This window comes from Aethalodelphis obliquidens, unplaced genomic scaffold (genome assembly GCF_003676395.1).
Source record: "Aethalodelphis obliquidens isolate GAN/ISIS:26980383/991018 unplaced genomic scaffold, ASM367639v1 scaffold59, whole genome shotgun sequence".
In the NCBI taxonomy this organism is placed as follows: Eukaryota; Metazoa; Chordata; class Mammalia; order Artiodactyla; family Delphinidae; genus Aethalodelphis; species Aethalodelphis obliquidens.
The window spans coordinates 3,327,838-3,345,205 of record NW_020838003.1 but is presented as its reverse complement, the minus strand read 5'-3'; the positions used below and the strand labels follow the sequence as shown (position 1 = coordinate 3,345,205).

The 17,368-nt window shown below is 39.9% G+C and overlaps 1 protein-coding gene across 1 annotated transcript in view; it reads left to right on the top strand.

Annotated features, from left to right (window-relative positions):
- The window catches only part of BTC (betacellulin), a 39,525-nt gene extending 23,649 nt beyond the window's left edge, over positions 1 to 15,876 (top strand). The window contains exons 3-6 of the mRNA XM_027087613.1: positions 6,863 to 6,980; positions 12,300 to 12,446; positions 14,215 to 14,325; positions 15,766 to 15,876. Coding sequence (XP_026943414.1) covers positions 6,863 to 6,980; positions 12,300 to 12,446; positions 14,215 to 14,323 — 374 coding nt within the window. The 3' untranslated portion in view covers positions 14,324 to 14,325; positions 15,766 to 15,876. The remainder of the gene's footprint in view (positions 1 to 6,862; positions 6,981 to 12,299; positions 12,447 to 14,214; positions 14,326 to 15,765) is intronic.
- The last annotated feature ends 1,492 nt before the right edge of the window (positions 15,877 to 17,368 follow it).

Sequence of the window (17,368 nt, the reverse complement as noted above, 5' to 3'; positions counted from 1 at the left end):
TTATCAGCTTTATATTCAACCTCAGAAACTTGACCCCCCTAAATTTTAAGTTGTTGATAATATAATAATCATAAAACTAGGTAGTTTTGAGCACATGTTAATGTACCAGGCTCTGGGCTTTACATATAGTAATTCATTCATTCCTTGCAAGAACCCTATGAGCTGGATAATATTTTTTACTTTATTTCAAGGTGAAGCTAGAAAGAATACGTAACGTGCCGAAGGTCACACAGCTGATATATCACAAATCTGGGATTCACGCTCAGGTCTTTCTCATTCTGGTGCTTCCATTCTTCATCATTATACTATTTGGGGCATTGTAGATGTGTGTGTGCTTCAGTCTCCAGCATGTGATGTCTTGGACTAGATTCGTAGAAAGCTGGCATATTCTATTCAAATTAAAAAAATATTTTTTTCTATTTTATAACTTAGAAGAGGGAAGAAGGCAACAATTTTAAAACATATTTTACCTTGAAGATTCCTGAATTAGCATTCTCACATTTAGTAGTCTGAGGCAGGGATCAGCCTTAGTAAAGAGTCAGATAATAAGAATTTAGGTTTTGTGGGTCACGCGGTCTTTGTTGCAACTATTCTGCTCTGCCATTGAACTATGAAAGCAGCCATAGACCTATGCAAATGAATGGCCTTGGATGTCTTCCAATAAACCTTTATTTAGAGAAACAGGCCGTGGGCCAGATTCGGCATTGGGGCCATAGTTGGCTGACTCCTGGTCTAAGGTCTGTCTGTCCTTTATAAATTGCATAGTCTGGTGTTCTACAGGAGTTGTTTCTTATTTTAAAACAAAACAAAACACAACACAGGCCAATTCCAAAAGTAGGGCAGAGTGGAGAAGAGCCTCTTGTATTCCCTGGAAACTTCTCTGAGCTGGGAGTATGGTGACGTGGTGTAAGTGCTCCTTTCCTAGCACCCTGGGAATGTTGTAACTGAGCCAGGAACACGCTGAGCAAGTCATCCTGATGTGAGTCATCAGTTCCAGCCCAACCTTCATCTTTCTTTCCCTCCCACTAGTGGGTGGTCCGGAGAGTGCCCACAGTCTGTGGAGTCCATCGCTGTGTTAGGTCACGCTTGTGCAGGTCTTGTCACCCATGTAGTGAGAAGGACAAAGCCAACTTTATGTGTTTGTGTGCTTTTCTTAAGTCTGGTTTCAAATGTCTTAAATGACAACATTTTCACATTTCCTTTGGGAGATTATTCCATAATCTGATGATTGACAGTGTTAAAAAAAATCTTCCTCATCATCCTCCTAAATGTATTTTTATATTTTTTTATTGTAGTAAAAACATTTAACATGGGATCCGCCCTTTTAACAAAATTTTAAGTGTACAGCACAATATTATTAATTATGACAACTGATGTTGTATAGTAGATCTCTAGAAATTATTTATCTTACAGAACTGAAACTTTAAGAGGAGAGAGGAAAAGAGATGAGAAAGCATCGAGCCTCAATGCATTGCAGAATTTAGAGGTTAGGGGAGCTGAGGTCAAACCAGCAGGGGAGAATGAGCAAAGGAGGTATCACATGCATTCTTTTTTTTTTTTTTCCACACGCACTCTTGAAAAACAAAAGGAAATACAATTTTTTCCCTGTCGATTCTTCTTTGTCTCCTAGCCATGAATAATTTTAGATACATGAAATACACTCAAATCTCAATACTGGATTCTTTTTTCTTCCTTTAAAGGGCTGGAATGAAAAGGGCAGCTCTAAGTGAAGGTTTACTCCTGTAAGCTCAGGAATGGTTGGCACAGTCCTTCTGGTTAAAAGACATGCTGATCAGACCTGATTGGCCCCCCGTGTAAGCATATCCTAGTAAACCAGGAAGGTAATAAGTACATCTGTGAGATTTATTTTTCTTTTCCTGGAGAAACAGACCAATTCACAGTTTTACAGGAAACTGCATTGAATGGAAGATAAATGGGAATCCTCAATTACAAAACATTTTCCAATTTTGCACTTTTTCAAGAGCATCATGAATTTACATTCCCCTGTCCCACAGAGATAGTTGGCAAGATAAGAAGGAAAATTAACTTAAAAAGTATAAAACTTTCTTCCTCCCCTCCTGGCTTAAGAAGGTTGTAAAATGAAGAAACCCTTATTGGGAAGATGCTTAGAACATTAAAGCCTCAGGCTGTACTTCATAGAATAGGAGCAAATGTTTCTCCAGACTCTGCTGTGACCACTTGAACTCTTCTGTGCACTGGTTGTTCCCCCTATTTTTTAGGTCAGATATCTGCGTGAGAAGATGAATTTATAGGTATTTGTTTTCCTTCCTCTCTCTCCTTGATAACAGTTGAGGGACTTCTATCTCAAAATTTAGTATCCCTTTTTAAATCTCTTACACAGAGATTGAACTATGTATCTAACTAAAGGTTTAGAGATACAAGAGGTTATAAACATTGTAATGAGATTTACCAAAAAAGCATTGTCATAGTAATTGTATATTACCTTTAGAGTTGATTTCAGAAGAGTTGCTGATATTAATATCATTTGCAAAATCATTAAATAGATTTTTCATGAGCATTATTGGAATAAATAAGGGAAGGTTTTCCGAAAAGTAAACCTAATGTATCAATTGTGAAGAGTTTTAATCACAAAGGCATCACAAAGCCCGTTTTGGCTTGAGGATAAGAACCATGTACAGAAAGACTAAGGAATCACACTGTTTAATCAAAGCATCCATCAAATTGAGGAAAATTCCATATTTAAACGAGGTTATTTGGGTGTCTGCTGTATTCCTCCACTTTAGTTTGGCCCAAGGGAATCCATCACATGTCATCTAATTATTCATATGACCCTAAGAAGGTGACCACTTCCTATCTATCTGCCCATACTATCAGTGAAAGCTATTCTTTTTCCTGATCCCTTTTACTAACTCTTAGAATCAAATTTTGACATCACTGACCTGCAGTAGCCCTGGTATTTTCTTATTTAATTGGTTGTAGAATCTCTGAAATACAGTGTCTCATGAAGAGTTTATGATATGTTACCTGTGGTGCCCATCTGCTTATAAGATTGTGTTGCGATCTGGTCCTCTGGTACATGTAATTTTCTCCAGCAATTTTGTGGGACAAACTCACTCCCGGAGGAACGTTCTGGTTTGAGGAATGTGGGTTGGAAAAGAATAAGGTGGGAGGGGAAAAGATCAGTTAAGTTCCACCACCCCCAGTATCAGGGAAATCTTCACGGCTGTTACATTTTCAAGACCATACCATTTACTTCTCAAAAGAGAAACACAATACATGGGACTAATCATTCTTTTGTCATAAGATTAACTTTTCCTTTTTCTTGGTAAACACCTCTGGAATGGAAGGGTAGATTTTGCCATCCCCTGCCCTATGTCATCAGGTCTCATGATAGTCAGAAAATGTTAGATTTCACAGCTGTTCAATTTTCAGATAATGTGGTCTTGATGAATATTAGATGAAAGCAACTGGAATTTTAGGTGCATTTCAAAAGGGGGAATGCTGATAAGCCTTCTCATTACCATGAGAAAGAGAGAGGATCCCATTTGGGTTTTTTTTTGGGGGGGGGGACTCGGTATGTGTGATTAAGTTTTCTTCCAGGTTTTAAAGTTCCAGAGAGAAATCTTAGGACATTTTCTGCTTGGTGGCATGGAAGGGTTTTTTAATCCAAATAATGCTGGGAATATTTAAGGGCATGCTTATTTGCAAAGGAGAGAACTCTGTGAGCAATCAAAACAGGGCCTGGCAAACATTTCCCTGGCATGGATTTGTGTTGCTTGGATGAACCAAGGCTGATCAAATCACTGCATCCAGCAGCTGCTGGTTAAGGCGCTCTCTGGTATCTTGCTCTGTATGGTGTTTATTAAAAGACTGGCTATGTTTAAAGGGGCGTGACAGCCAGAGGAATTAGTAAAGTTCAGGATACAGAGCCATATGGCTTATATTTAAAGTCAGGTGTGCTTTGCAAAGTAGAAAAGACCTTTCTGGAGCAAGGAGATCTGTCAGTAAGTCTTACCGCTTCTTTATGGGAGTATAGTTGATTTACAGTGTTGTGTTAGTTTCAGGTGTACAGCAAAGTGATTCAGGTATACATATATCTATTCTTTTTCAGATTCTTTTCCCATACAGGTTATTACAGTGTATTGAGTAGAGTTCCCTGTGCTATACAGTAGGTCCTTATTGATTATCTATTCTTAAATTCATCTCCTTGCCCTCCATTTCCCTGCCCCAGGCCTATATCCTGTATGTCTGCATGGCTTGGATATGCCTTGGATTCCTCTTTTCCCCTTTGGTATCTTCCTACTTTAATCCGTTGTGCACTTTCCTGTCTAATACATTGATAAAACACTTCACAGTTTAGGTTTTACGTATTTCATGTAATTTAATCCATAAGAACCTTCTTCAGCTCTCTCCCACCTTGTATTTCAAGGGTAAACACTTCAGCCCACTGACATTTGTGGTCTCTGACTTCCATTCACAGCCATCCTTGGCTACTCTCCTTCAGGCCTCTTCCATATCCATTAAATCTACCACCCACCTCCTGCATAAGGCTGGCATATTCCCAACCCCGAGCTTTTGCTCTTGACATTATCCACAACTCAACTGCTTGCTCACCTCCTCCTAAAAAAGTCTACGTTTCCTAGAAATTTTCTTTAATTAGATAAGCCCTCTTTGTACTGGCACAAGATTTCTCTTAGAATTGTCAGGATTTTCAAGATTCTAGAATCAACTCATTTACCGGGACTTTATTGTCCCGGGTACTTTGCTAGGAATTTCCACATGTATTTTTTATTTGAGCCTCTCAACAGCCCTTTAAGGTAGATGTTATCATCTTCAATTTCCAGATGATGAAACTGAGGCTCAGACAGCTTAATTAGCTTGCCTGGACCCATAGGGCTCATGAAAGGCAGAGCTGAAACACTAATTTCCTTCCTCCTAAGCCAGTATTTTTTCCACTGTTTCCATGTTTCCATGGTTACTATGGTTGTTTTTACTGGTTTGTTGCTTTTTATTGACTTAAATTTGTTCTATTGTACCAATGTAGATAGTTAGATAGGATATCCCTTATTTCTTTGATGTTTTCCAATGCCTACTACAGGGCTATGGAAAGAGGAAGTACTTGATGGATGGAAGATGACCTTCATTTGACCAATTTATTTGCCAAAGTACACAGATCTTTGCCTTTGAGACACTTTGCAATTCTTTCTGGGAGAAATTTCACTAAGAGTCCCATTGATTGGCATGCGTGGGAGCAAATGTCTGGCACGTACAGGCAGTCCGCATGGCTGGTAATCAAGTCACCAACCAAAACCAGGTCAACCAGTGCCTCAACAACATTCTGTCACCCTCCAAAACTCTGTGACCTGGCATCACAGAAATTTGCTGTGTATAGATCATCCAGAGTCCTTTGCAATTCTCCTCTCTGGTGACCCTGGGTACTTTTTTTATATAGGTATATGTATGTATATATACTCATCTCATAATATTAATTAAGAAGTTTAGTAGTCACTGCTATTTATAAAGGGATCGTGTAACGTCATTGGGGTGCCAGGTGCCATGCCAAGCCTAGTGTGAAATGCGCTCTGAAGTGACCACTGTAGGCTTTCTGGGTCCACAGGTGTCTGAATCCTGCAAGCTGTTGGTCACACCATGACTATGGAAAGGCCGACCCTGGGCTGGAGCTGGCTAGTTAGCAGTTTCCTCTGGGTGTGGGCAGGTGTCTGTTGCGAATCAACACATGGAACAGCTAGTTAGTATTTCTTTACTGTTTCTCTTGACAATCCTTGTTTCTTGAAACTTTCTACACGTAAACGATGGAGAAATCCCTCCATATTACACCCCCTGGTGAAAAATTAACTTTGAAAACTTAGGCAATTAAGATTCTGAAAGGTAAGACAAGGAAGTCAGTGTAGGAGTGAAATCCTGGATATGAAGCTTACAGTGTTTTCCTCCTTCAGGGCAAGAGAAACCCTCCAGGGGTCAGATGAGAGGGATAATCTCCCATTCAGAGAAGCAGGACTTCTGGGTGCCGCAGGCTGAGAGCAGATGACAGCTACCTGCCTGACGGAGCACCAGAGTGGAGCAGGCAGAAGCGTGGACTCTGGGACAGGACTGCCTGGGTTTGAGTCCCAGGTCTGCCACATATTAGCTGCATGATCTGGGAAAGTGATTTAGCCTCTTTGAGTTGTGCTTTGCTCATCCATAAACAGCAGTTAGAACAGTGCTTCCCTCACAAGCCTCTTCTGAGTATGAAATGAGTAAATACAGCCCTCCCTCCGAATCTGCGGGTTCTGCATCCGCAGATTCAACCAACCGCGGATCCCAACTGGGGGATACCGAGGACCGACTGCAAATGCCATTTAATACAAGGGACTTGAGCATCTGCGGATCTTGGTGTCACCTGGGGTCCTGGAACCAATCCCCCTCAGATACCGAGGGATGACTCTCTCTGTAAGGCTACAGACCAGCATCTGGCACTAAGGGCTGTGTTTAAGTTAAAAAAAGAAAAAGAAAGGCAAAAACCCTCCTCTCTTTTCAATGCCATCAGCCCCATGTCTCTGACAATCTTCATGGAAAGAAGAGGCTTCTCTCTTACCACAATTATGCTTTACGCTTTAAACAACACTAACGTTTCTGAGAGGTAGTTTGGACAGAAATCTTAGTTAAAATACGAGACGTTCCTGTCACAATCCCCATTAGCCAATCTCTAGGGCTAGTTTCGGGTCACAAAAGTCCGACACATGCCAGTGTGGGGAGAAGGAGAAATGAGACATTGGAATATATTCCACAGCAAAACTGGCAGCAGAGTTAGGAATATGATTCTACTTACAAACGTATATTTAAAGTGAGTTGATTTATTGAATCATTTCTCATTCTTCAGCTACGACCACACAACCAAAGCGAAGAGGCCACTTCTCTCGTTGCCCCAAACAGTACAAGCATTACTGCATTAAAGGGAGATGTCGCTTCGTGGTGGCCGAGCAGACGCCCTCCTGCGTGTAAGTGAAGCGCTGAGCCGACAAGCAAAGGGGTACAGACTGGTGCCGGTTTGGGGGGTGACAGGACTGGAAAGTCTGAGCTAATCCAGCCATCTGTTGGGATGCAGTTCCCCCTGGTCCTACCCCCTCCCCTCCCTGCGCCACTTGTTTAGGGGCCCCCGTTGGACAGCTACTTATGGAGAAACTGACGCACACTTTCCTGCTGAAATATGAGCATGCGAGAGTCCAGATCGCCTTCCAGGCAGGGCTGTGTCTTCTGCTGCCTTGCGCAAGCAAAACTGTTTCTGTCCAGTGTTAAGGATGCTTTTCAGCTCAAATAAACTCCCAGGGGTTTGTTGCACTCGAATGCAAACACAGTCTTCTGGCGTGTGTTAGGTGGTTCATGGTGAATGTAAATATGAAAGAATTTCTGCCAAATTACAAGCTACTTTTGCAGGTGTCAATTAAGTGCATGGAGATCAGTCCTATTTTTAGAGATTCACAAAGCCTGTTTAGTACCGCAGGGAACTGGGAGGAACGTTCTCTTTCCAACTCTTGGTAGATTGAGTCCAAGTTTAATTTTACTCAGGCACAAACAAATTTTTTGCATATCTTAAATATTTATTTTCTTCTAAAGATGTCTCTGTAAAGTGCTGTCTGAGACCCTACCTCGCAGAGGAGCAAGATGATTTCTTAAGTATATTTTTGACCTAAAGTCATAGAGCGCTGATGTTCTTCTGTGTAGTTGCCCCAGGATTCTCTTTTTTTTTTTTTTCACAAGTATCTCAGAACAGTGATTCCAAGCCCTGATATAGTGGAACATTGAAGAGTCATGGACTTCAAAGTTTGATTATAATTAAATTTAATTAAAAAATCAATATACACAGATAATACTTAGAGGGGAATAAGAAAAAAGACTAATGTTAGGAAATAAGGAAAATGTGCTTGTGCGTGTGTTGGGAAAGATAGAGCTGATTTTTGTTTTTTTATAAATGTATTTATTTATCTTTGGCTGCGTTGGGTCTTTGTTGCTACGTGCGGGCTTTGTCTAGTTGTGGCGAGCAGGGGCTACTCTTCATTGTGGTGCACAGTCTTCTCACTGTCATGGCTTCTCTTGTTGCAGAGCACGGGCTCTAGGCGCACAGACTCAGTAGTTGTGGCTCAAAGGCTGTAGAGCCCAGGCCCAGTAGTTGTGGTGCAGGGCTTAGCTGCTCCACGGCATGTGGTATCTTCCCAGACCAGGGCTCGAACCCGTGTCCCCCGCATTGGCAGGCAGATTCTTAACCACTGCACTACCAGGGAAGTCCAGGAGTTGATTTTTTTTGAAAAATTCATTTAATTGCTCACTGACTTGGGAGAATATCATGAATTTTTAAAAGAGTAATGCCCTTTAACCCAGTACATTTCTTTAACTGGTCCCTATGTCTGTAGATGTACTGTTCTTTAATATTGCTGCCTTCTAGAATGAAAACCACAGGGTGTAATCTACCTGCCTGAGATCAATACACAGCCTGTTCCCCTCAGTCAGAGGTTAAAACCCATTTTCTCCCTAGCTTCTCTGATGCTGGCTTGACTTTCTAGCTATGTCTCTCACCACATTCCCCAATGTTCTTCCATAATCCTACATTCCTTTGCATGGCTTATTAGACAAGCTCTTCTCATAGTCTGAAAGTTTATTCTTACTGACACTTTAAGATACAACTCAAACATCAGCTCCTCCTGGACCCCTGCGTTGATTTGAGTTCGATGTCCTTCCTCTGTGATTCAGTCACACTTCTGTGAAAGCTTTTTTCCCCTGGAGCATCACTGTTGATTTCTCTGGACATCCCTTCTGTGGCTGTGGGCTCCTAGACGCCAGGGAGGATGGCTTATTCATTTTCATATTCCAGTGCCAAGCACAGTGCCTAGAATTTACTAGGTGTGCAAGAAATGTCTGACGAATAAACGAACAAGTCCCTCTGTCATGGTTCATCTAGTGCTGTGCTAGATGTCAAATCCAAGACCTTCACCTGAACCAGGAGCACCTTCTTAGTGGTGGAATGACACAAAAATCAAGGGGAGGAGGAAGAACACGCGAATCAGGACTCAGGTTTTGGAGTAAGACAGACCTAAGTCAAGATTTTGTTTCCGCCAGTTATAAGCAGTATTAACAATGGGTCAGTCACCTTTCCTGAATGTTTTTTTTTTAAAAATAAATTTATTTATTTAATTTACATTTATTTTTGGCCACATTGGGTCTTGGATCCTGCGTACGGGCTTTCTCTAGTTGCTGCGAGCAGGGGCTACTCTTCGTTGCGGTGTGCGGGCTTCTCATTGCGGTGGCTTCTCTTGTTGCCGAGCACGGGCTCTAGGCGCATGGGCTTCAGTGCTTGTGGCAGGAGGGGTCAGTAGTTGTGGCATGCAGGCTCTAGAGTGCAGGCTCTGTAGTTGTTGCGCACGGGCTTAGTTGGTCCACGGTATGTAGGATCTTCCCAGACCAGGGCTCGAACCCGTGTCCCCTGCATTGGCAGGCGGATTCTTAACCACTGCGCCACCAGGGAAGCCCCTGAGTGTTTTATCATCTATAAAAGAAGATAACATCTTCCTTTCAAGTGTTGAAAATTAAGCAAAATAATACATCAGGCAAAAGTACTTATTGTGATACCCAGCACAGAGTAAATGTCCCATAAATTGTACCATTCAAGTGAATGGGAAGTATACATCTTCGGCCTGACCTTTTAGGTGACTTGGTGTGGCACAGATCAAGCAAAGGGGTCTTGTAATTGGTGATTACGCTATCTTGGGAAACCATAACTATCTCCTTTTGCTTGGGATCATAGGAGTTTGTGGACTCCTGTCTTTACATAAAAAACCAAAGTGTGTTTCAAATAACTCAAGTGCCTTCTTAGTCTTCTCAGTATTTTTGTGGAATGGAGATGGTTTGTTTCCAGGTACATAACTTTGATTTACTTACATGGCACAATTCATTTAGGTAGTGTTACATGTGGGTGGGTGCATGTACTGGGGAGCCAGACTTCCTGTATTTGAATCCAACCCCACTCACTTATTTTCTCTTTACTTCCGTTTCTCCACCTGTCAAAGGGGGTTCATAATAGCACCTACTTCAAAGGTCGTTATAAGGATCAATTAAGTTAATACTTATACATCTATTAGAACAGTGTCTGGTGATTATTTCTGAATAGCGATCCCAAATCCTGATTTTTCAGAGTCCTCAAGGGTCATAGCATCTTTAAATGTTATTTTTAATTTTAATTTGTAAGATGTTTATTAAATAAAAACTCACTTATTCATTGCTCAGCATTTATTAAACATCTACTAGCATCTTTCACCCTTTGCCTCTTCCTCTCCCATTGAAATGACCATCAGCTGATATGTTATTAATTTGATGAGCAGTGAAACAATGTGAGAGCCACTGTAACTGGCTGTGTAAGAGTCTGACCAGCTACATGGCTTCATTGGGTTATAACTTACAGGAAGGACTGCTTACTGAGAAATTCATTTAAAGCATGGGTGAGCAACTGAACCCAGAACTTATAATTAGAAAAACATTCTAAAAGCAGCAAGTAATTGCTATGTACTTTATGGGCACAGTTATTTGTTTAAAAATGCTGTATTTAGTAAATTTGTTAGAGAAACGTTTCTGCTAATTGGAAGAGACTCTATTTGTAGATTTTAATTATAACCTTAAAAAAAAAAACAGAACTCTAAAGACCTCCCTCCCACACATGCAATTAAAAGTGATTTTTCCCCCCAGTTCCAGTCCTATGTGCAAAAGATTTTTGATATTTCAAGATATTTCTAAGCTCTCTTCCTGTTATTTTGACCTTGCAATGAACAGCCTAGCTATCTTGCAGGAAGCAATTTTCCCTCATACATCCTGGGGTCATTTTGCAATAGATGGCATTAGGTGTTTTTTCTCCTTTGCTTGCCTTGAGCCTCACCTTTCAATTGATGGTTGTGACTGAGCGAGGCTTTTTTTTTTTTTTTAAGCATTGTATCAGCTACAATATTGCCAGCCAGTAAGGGATCTCCTTACTTGAGAAATAAAGCTTTGTGGGAATTAACTGCCTTAGCTCTTATCAAACATAAACTGTCGAGTGGCCTGGCAATAGATCCTTTCATAAAAGAAACAAACAAACAAACACAACCAAAAATGAGGTTGCACAGGAATCTTTGTAAGAAGTAGAGCTTCACCTTTCCGAGATTTCAATAATTATGTATATGACCAGTATCTCTTCGTGTTTCGAATGAGTCTGAGGAGAAGAAAAAGGGAGAATATTTGTTAGTGCAAAGGTGTTGATGTTGCAACACATAATTTTGGTTTTAAAGTAGCCTCAGACAAACTTCTTAGTCAGCTTTTATGCATCTTACACAATTCAGAGAATACTATGAATGGTCCCTAAATCACTGAGCTGTAGGGGGTTGAGTGTTGCTTGGACAAATCTCGGCTTGGTCAAATGGCTCTGTATCTGCACCTTCAGAAGTGGGGCATATGCTAAGTTGAGGTGAATTCAGGACTGTTGACGGAGTTGGAAGAATGAGAGGGGGAATAGTGCCATTTGGAGAGTCTGTTGATTTCTGGTCACGGCACTTTACTTGGGCCATAGGAAAAAGGGGCATTTAGAGGAGAGTGGAGGGCATGGTGTACAGTTCTGAATATGTGGCCTCAGAGGGTCAGATAAAGCAACTGGAGAGGATGAGACCTATTGTATTTTGAGGGGATGCAGTTGGGAAGGTGGTGAAGGGAAGAGTTACCTAGCTGTTACTCCTGAACACAGTAGAACCAGAACGGATGCATGGAAGTTAAAAAGAGAGGCCAGGGGGCTAGGGGTTGGGGGGAGAGAAATCCTGTAGAATAACATTTATGGAGCTTTCTATGTGTTCCATGTTTGATCATATAAGACCATATACTTTAAAAATAATTTATAATAGGAGAATTTGGGCACACTGAAACGCTTTGTATTGTCCTATGATGAAATGGGAAATCCTGGGGCTTTTTGAATTCCCTGTTCTGGGGGTATTTAAACACTTGGGAGTGCTGTGTAGGGAATTTTATCACCCCCTTCCTTTCAAGACAGATTTTAGTAAATTGTTATCATCCCTGTTTATTGACATTAGGCGTATTATTAATGATGTTCAAGGGATGACAGGTTTTCAGCAAAGAATGAAATTTCTCATGAACACCGTGGTTTTACAACTTAACATTTTTTAAGGAACTACACCCTTTATTAATTCCAAGTAATGAATACAGTGTTAGTTTCTTCAAAAAAGAAACAGTAAAGATTCTTAAAAGTCTTTCACTTTTGACCTTGTTGCCCTCTTCTTGTTTCACTTTTATAGCTGTGATGAAGGCTACGCTGGGGCGAGATGCGAGAGAGTTGACTTGTTTTACCTAAGAGGAGATAGAGGGCAGATTTTGGTGATCTGTTTGATAGCAGTTATGGTAATTTTTATCATTTTGGTGGTCGGCATCTGCACATGCTGTCAGTAAGTTCTTTTAAATTTAATTTTAAGGGAATCGGAAAACCTTTATCTTTCCTATCTTCTTTCCTTCCTTCCCTCCTTCCTACCTTTTCTCTCTCCTTTCTGCTTTGATTTAAATCACTTTTCACAGTTTGCCATCATTTATTTAGAAGCATTTATAATAAACACAGGACATATACTTGTTGTCATTTCCTGAGCATAATTATTGTAATTTAAAATAAAATTTATATAAATCTCCTAATTAAAAAAAAAAGGAGGTGGGCAAAATGAATGAAGGGGACCTAAATATACAGACTCCTCGTTGTAAGATAAATAGGTCATGGGGATGTAATGTACTAATGGTGAGTATAGTTAATAATACAGTATTGTATATTTGAGAGTTGCTTAGAGAGAGATCTTCAAATTCTCATCACAAGAAAGGAAACTTTTGTAACTATGCGTGGTGATGGATGTTAACTAAACTTACTGTGGTGATCGTTTTGTAATATAAACAAATATCAAGTCATACCTGAAATGAATACAATGCTATAGATCAGTTATATCCCAGTGTAAGTCAATTATTTAGTCCTAAAGTCCATCATATTCTATGTGGGTTTATTAATAGGCCAAACAATACTTTTATTTTCTTAAACTGTACCATGACACAACAACTTTGAAAGATGGAAACAAACAACAATATTTTTTTCTTGGTCCCATTAAAATAATGAATTTTATTTATGAAAGATGACTGCACTGTTCCTCCTGTCTTTACTTTTCATTATTTACCTCATCGTTGGTAATTAAGAAAAACCTTGTTTTTTCTCTGAGACAGAATGGCTTGGTATAATTCTTAAGTTAGTTTTGGAAACTCATCAAATTTTTTATCAGGCCAGGACTCCCACATAGCATGCTAAAAAGGCATTTTCTAAAATGCTACCTTCTTGTCCTGAGAAGCCTCCTAAATTGTTACATTTACCCTCGGGCTGTGGTATTTACTAGAGGAGGGTGTTGCATGATTCCTTTCTTTGCAGCATTCTGGGTAGAAAGGCATTAGCACAGCTATCGGCAGTCCAGAGTGATTTTTGTCCCAGCTCCGTCATTAGACATCTTTGAGACCTTGGACAAGTTTCTTAACCTCTTTAAACTCTGATTTTATTTTCTGTAAGACAGAGGATTAAACCAAATAATCTGTAGGATTCCTCCTAGGTATAAAATTGGAAGGTATTTTTCAAGATTTTACCTACTTGATGGCAAAAAGGACTTTTTATAAGGCCAAGTTTGGGGCAGAGCTGGGAAATGCCCTATTTTATTACATTAATTTTACTTTAAGAAAACTGGACTGCAGCCCAGAATATCTAACACACTTCTTAATTAGTATATCTAGAAACTTAATTAACATATCCAGAGGCTACCCTCACTCTCTTGGTTTTCTTTTGTCTGTTTCCATTTTGTACTATTTCTTATTTACACATTAAACAATACTTATCAGTCTATTTTGTAAAATGGCTTGGCCTGAAAACGTTTCTTGTGCTCACCAAGATCTATCAACAGTTAGGTACCATATTTTTCCTATGTATCTATAACTACACCCTATCCACACTGATGCTATTGTAGCTATCATGTGAGCCTAGAGAAAGGGATGGATAAAGCGAGAACCTAAATTTTATTTTTTTAAAAAAGGAACCTATACATTTTTAACAGTCTAGAAATAAGATCATGGGCTCTCTTGATTAATTTTGTGATTGCATTAACTAATAGGACCACACTAATTTCTAACACTTTGTTTTCCAAGTCCTCTTCGGAAACATCGAGAAAGAATAAAGAAGGAAGAAGAAATGGAAACTCTAGGTAAAGATATAACTCCTATAAATGATGACATTCAAGAGACTAGTATTGCTTAATGGTAAGTGTGATAAACTTGGTAGATGGGGAACACGTGACATTTACCTGGTGAAGTAGGGCTTAACTGCATCAAGTAAATCATTGTTTGGGATTTGATTATGTTTAAAAACATCTAAAAATAAATTGACTTTTTTTTTTTCATAGAATCTGAAGCCAAATAAAAGACTTTCTCATATCTTCCTTTTGGATGTCACTCTACCACAGAGATAGAATGTGGACTTTTATATACTTTTTCTAATGTACTGAGATCAGTCTGCTTTCTAGTTCTGCATGGCTGTGGTCGTTATTTTATATTCTTATAAAATATTATAAGATACTTGATATATTTTTCCAATATATCACAAGAGAGAAGAATTTTAGTTTAGACATCTCACACTGAAAGGAAATAACAAAAGCAATATTTTAATGACTGCATTTATTGAGCATTTACCACATGCCAAGCACTGTTCTAAGCTCTTTTAAATATTCTATCATTTGGGATTTCAGCAGGAATCACAAATCCTCTCGGATGATCCAAAAAAAGACATTTCGATGAAGGGGCTGGGAGTGCAGGGGTGAGGGTACCCATAGGAACGTTGAGGCTCCCAGAGTCTAGCAATTGCAGGAGGCTGTAATGCTGGGGAAGAGGTACCTTGGCCTTGAGAATCTGGCTGTGCTGGAAGACCCCACCAGGCAGGAGCTGTAGCTGTGGATGGAAATAGCCACAGCCGGCACCTAAACAATGAAGGAGGCAGGAAGTGGAGAAAAATGCCCCCAAACCTTCTCTCCTCTTGCCTTCAGATCTTTGGCAGGTGCCTCCCACTAGCCAAACTCAATGAGAATCCAGAGGAAAAGGGAGCCCTTGTGATGCAATCTGTAGGTCAGCCCCACCCCGGAGCGCGGAGCAGCAGCACAGAGGAAGACTCAAGGGGGCAGACGGAGCATAACTAGCTCAGTCAGACGGGGTAGTTTTGTCTGTAGGGCATCAAGCACAACCAAACTGGTTTAAAATAAAGGAAGTGTATTGGCTCACACGCACTGGCAGTCCAGAGGGAAGGTAGCATTCACACTTGCTTGTACCAGAGTTCCCATGCAGAGAACAATTATTTCTGTCCTTCTGTTCACCAGTTGAAGAGTTGGCTTCATCTTTGGCTAACTCCTCTTAGGTCATAGAAGAGGCCGGTAGCAATCAAGGCCACATACTTTCTTGTTCCCATCCAGCAAGCGAGAAAGATGACTTTCTATAGCTCGCCCCACAGTGCAAAGAATCTCCTTTCCCAGGAACGCCCAGCAGAGTAATAGGGTATAGTAAATGCTTACCAAGAAATTATAATATTCTCCTAACTTATTACCAGAATGACACGAATGAATTGAAAACAAAAATGCTGGCTCTAGATATTTTTTGTAATTACATAGTACATTTCTTTTCAATGGCTTGCTCTTTTTTTCCTTTTTCCTGCAGTCTATGAAGGTACCTCCAGGCTGGTGGCAAACTACAAAATACCTTACTCATTTGAAAATGGACAGACTGTGTCTCAGGAAAACAGCTAGCGAAATGAATTTTAAATAATGTATTTACTTTTTGTTTGTAATGTTAATTTGTGTTGTTTACTGTTGTTTTTATAATAATAATAATAAGTAATTTTATTATTATATAGTATTTGGGAAAAGCACCCAGTTAAGAAGGGAAATTTTAATAAACTTCCACTTAAGTTTTGTCACCGGGATTACTAGTCAAACAAAAAAGAAGAGTAGGAAGGAGTTTAGATCCGAGGAATTGAATTAATAATAAAGCTACTATTTATCCCAAACTTACTATGTGCTAAGAGTTTGAAATACATTGTTTCCTTAATTCTTTTAAGGATCTATGATCCTCATTTCTCATGTATAGAAACAAGCCCTAAGAAGTTAAATAATCTAACCCAGTTTTACAGAGTTAGGAATAGGTAGAGCTGAAACTGGAACCAAGATTTACCCAAGTTCAAAGTTTGTGCTCTTAACCATCATTGTTTTTTCATTGGAGTTGTTGCAACCTAACTCACAATATAACCCAAGACTTCACCCTAAACTGTGTTTTGCCATGACTCTGAGACACTGGTGCATTTTCCTGCAGAAACTCAGAATGCAGAGTCCTGGATATATGTTATTGTTACCATCATGCTTTCCGTAGTCTTGACTTTCATTATGCTTCTTTGCTCCTTTATAAATTCTCAGTGATATGCACACATTCTTACATTTCTAAAGCAAACAGATTTGCCCCATAGCTAGGGTAATGAGCAGAGATGGGAAGTAAATGCCTGAAGTCTTTAAGCCCCAGGTAAGTGTCTATGCTTGCTAAAGGATAGATAATAGCACTGGAAGAGGCTATGTATCCCGGGGTAAATGGTCAGTGACAGTACAGCAGAGCCCAAGCAGACACTGGCTGTGACCATACCCTCATTTGTTCTTCCAAGCAAACAGTACCCGTGATTGCTCTCAGGTGAATTTTGGTGCCATCAAATTATGACCATAGTCATCTATTACTTGGGATCATCTTGCCAAATGCTCCTTCAACTCCAGATTACGGTTAATAAAGATTCTTTTTAAACCTGAAACAGCAGAATGCACATTGAGCCAATATTCCATAGAATATGGAATTTCCTACATTTTTATAAAAAATGATGAGATGTCCTCAAATGGCTACACTTTGGCTGTTGTGCCTGTCAGAAAAGCAGCTTTTCCAGAATCTTTGTAAATTTTACTTTGCAGTGTAGGCTCCACACCCAAAGTGAATCAGAGAATTCAGAGAAAAGGTGAAGTTGTCTATTACCTTTTATCACGTGTCACGTTTCAAGTGAGACTGAGGCTGTGCTTACGTAGAACACAGAAATAGCTCAAATATCCATGAGAGCTAACTGAGACAACTGATCATTTTCTAAATCCATTTTTTCTCCTGAGAGTGACCACTCTTGAAATAGGATCAGTTTCAACCAATCCATGTCGTATACACTTTATTTTCAAAAGCCTCCTCTGAGCTCCGTCACGCTCTTTCTCTTTCTCAGTCTTCACTGATAGTAAGAGTGCTT